Source organism: Macadamia integrifolia, chromosome 5 (assembly GCF_013358625.1).
Source record: "Macadamia integrifolia cultivar HAES 741 chromosome 5, SCU_Mint_v3, whole genome shotgun sequence".
NCBI classification, from domain to species: domain Eukaryota; kingdom Viridiplantae; phylum Streptophyta; class Magnoliopsida; order Proteales; family Proteaceae; genus Macadamia; species Macadamia integrifolia.
Genome location: NC_056561.1, coordinates 28,632,068 through 28,635,177, shown reverse-complemented (window position 1 = coordinate 28,635,177; position 3,110 = coordinate 28,632,068). Strand labels below are relative to the sequence as shown.

The window sequence follows — 3,110 nt, the reverse complement described above, 5'->3', positions numbered from 1 at the left end:
AGAAAAGGGAATTAATGGTCCTCTTTTTTAGTACTGTAGCAGTAGCAGTACAAGAAAGAGATTCACAGGACGAGTATTTAACACCAATGTGCGTTCATGCCATTTGCAGACAGAAGGATAACTCTCCCTCCTTAGAAAAAATATAACAGGCTGCATGCCTAAGATAGTGGAAAAAATAGAAGTCCAGTCCAAGATTAGATTTGGTAGAGGGTTTTCTCCATTAAAAACAGAAAGAGGAGAATGAGAGGAAGAGCTTCTTAGATCTTTTATGCTGTGAGTTTTTTCTTTAATCTCTACTTCGATTTTATTTATTTATTTCTTTATTTTTGTGTGTGGTTGCTGATGCTTTGCGGGTATCCTCTCTTGGATTTAGTTTGGGTTGTTTGTTGAAGGGGTTATGTGATTTTGCTTTGAATTCTTTGCTTTTAGTAGGTTTTGTGCATGACCCAGATAATTTAGTTGGTTGAGGTAGTGTTTTTTGCTTTGATTTTCTATGTTTTGGGTGGATTTCTGCATGTCTCTGGTGTTGCCCCTTTTTTCAGCTAGTGTGTATTCTGGATTTCTCTGGTTTTTATTCACTACCGTACTAAGATGCTGTGTAGGGCTTGCATTCGACTTTAGTTTCAAAAATATTTGTTTTGAGGAAAAACTTAGTACTTTCAAAAGAATTTTGTACTATTTCATATTTCCATTTATGGAGGGCTCCATGGGTGGGAGATATTGAAATTGTATCTTAGTGCTTTCCTCTTCTTTATGGTTTCTTTCTTTCTTCTTCTTCTTTTTTTTTTTTTTTTTTTTTTTAAATTATTATTATTATTATTTTTTTTCCGGGACACATTGGAGCTCGTTTCTTAGTTTAAGTCGAGGCCTAGCTATGACATCTGTTGTTCTTGCACTGTTTGCAACCAGGGTAATGTTATTTTTTCTTCCCTTCTCTCTCTCTCTCTCTCTCTGAACCGTGTTGATGTGTTGCTTGATTATTTCTTTCCTTATTGCGGAAAAATAGTTTGACTAATTTCACTCTCGCATTTCTACTTTCATGCTTAGTTATGAGGGAAAATGGATGGTTTCACTCTGATTTTTGTGGTTTTCTTAATTGAGATCTGTTTCCAAAATGGATTTCAGAAGTGTTTTGTTTGTCATTATGGCTTCTCCAAATTTTCTGACACTTTTTGTGATTTTTTAATGTCACATACAGTTTTCTTTCCACCATGTGGGTTTAGTATGTTTTTCGGCACAAGAAATCCTTTTGTGGATTGTTCTTTTGTCAGAGTACATGGATGAGAAAGGTCATTTCGGTTTTAGGAATTCGGATTTCTCAGAGCAATCCGTCGGTGTGAATGTGCTGAAACCTGTCTCAGGTGTTCCGCTACCTGGTGGTACTGCTGAACACCAAGCTGCCTTCTTGAAGATGGGATCATATGCCAATAGAAATTCTATGATCCCTGAAGCTAACGCAGAAGCATCTTCTATGGACTATGGACACTGGGTCCATCAAAGAAACTTTTTACCTTCCGCAAAAGCCGGTCCAATTCCACTGCAGGCAGTTCCTATAAATGCAGAACCAGGTATCCCTATTATGCCAACTAATCTGGGTGTTCCGACAGATGGGCCTTCACACATTAGGGAGGTTGGTACTAAATCATCAAAGATTAGGAAAAAACAGCCTTCTTTGAAGAAGCCTAATAATGTGGCTTCTAAGGCTTGGAGGCCGAAGCAACCCAAAGAGAAGAATTCTGTCCCCACAAAAAGAAAAGCAAATCCTGTGACTACTGAAAAACATGAGAAGAAAAGTGTAGATGTTGTCATAGGTGGAGCTGCATTAGATTTTTCCAAGCTTCCTGCTCCTGTTTGCTCTTGCACTGGTTTTCACCGACAGTGCTACAGATGGGGTGTGGGTGGATGGCAATCATCCTGTTGTACACCAAGCATATCTGAATACCCTCTACCCATGAGTTCCTCAAGGCCTGGAGCACGGATGGCTGGGAGAAAAATGAGCAATGGTGCATATGCGAAGCTTCTACAGAAACTTGCTGCTGAAGGACATGACTTCTCTCACCCAATTGACCTGAAGACCCATTGGGCTAAACATGGTACAAATAAGTTTGTTACAATCAAGTAGATAAGCCGACCTCATATAGTTGGGATAAGGCTGAGTTGTTTGTTTTTGTACAATCAAGTCGTTATATCAAACATCAGTGGTTCCAAATTTTAGTTGCTTGGTGATAGTATTCACATGTTCTTCTAAATGTGGTTCTTGCTGTATGCTAGACTTTTCCGCTGAATGGTTTTGTAAAGATCGTATGCAGTCATAACCAAGGACCCATCTGAGGTCATTCTGTTTCGAAATTTGCTCCTTTTCTAATCTAGTTAGAGGTACATATTACTTTGCAATTGGGTGTAAATGGTTTTCTATCCGATTGTGTATTTATGAAATTCTTTGTCTTGGGGGTCTTTAATTCAATCGTCAATGTGTTTATTTCTTTCACAATTTGAGAAGTATTATATTTCCATTTTATTTGTTATCAAGAAATTTGTTTTTGGTAATTAGCAACTTTTGTTGATGAACAAAGAGAAGAACATAGAAGAATATAGACGACAAAGAGTTACTCAAGATACATAGAAGTACAACAACAATCTGGCCTTCCTCAAAAGGACCAACCCTCTCAAAGCAATAGAATACCCAATGCGGATTTGGGGTTTAACCACCTCTTGCTTAGCCAAATCATCCACAGCCTCCTGTGTACTTCTTGGTTGCCAATGAAACTCAATATCAAGTTGAGCTGTAAGCTTTCACTATTGAGTCTTTTTTACTTATTTTTGTATCCATAACAATATTACTGCATTGAATGCACATGGATTTGATGATCTTCTCAGACTCTTGCAACAATCTGCATTGCTTGTAAAATGTTTCATCCTTATCTTTCCAATCCTCAATGTGTCTTCTCATAGAAGATGTTCCTAGTTCAACACTAGTTGTTGTTGCTTTATATTACTGTAGTTTTGCTTGGAAATACCATGGAATTTCTAGCATATCATCAGTGAGCGATGTTTTGTTTTGAAATCCTTGTTGAAATAGCTTAACTTCTTAAATTCAAGGCAACCCTTAT

The 3,110-nt window shown here is 37.6% G+C and overlaps 1 protein-coding gene across 1 annotated transcript; it reads left to right on the top strand.

The window, feature by feature from the left end:
- LOC122078634 (protein BASIC PENTACYSTEINE7-like) lies at positions 1–2,394 on the top strand. Its single transcript, XM_042644708.1, has 2 exons — positions 1–273; positions 1,199–2,394. Exon 2 carries the CDS (start codon positions 1,277–1,279, stop codon positions 2,120–2,122), a length of 846 nt encoding a protein of 281 aa, XP_042500642.1. The 5' UTR covers positions 1–273; positions 1,199–1,276; the 3' UTR covers positions 2,123–2,394.
- The last annotated feature ends 716 nt before the right edge of the window (positions 2,395–3,110 follow it).

Excerpts from the sequence above, each read along its gene's own strand:
- LOC122078634 (XM_042644708.1), top strand. The coding sequence starts at position 1,277 with ATGGATGAGAAAGGTCATTTCGGTTTTAGGAATTCGGATTTCTCAGAG.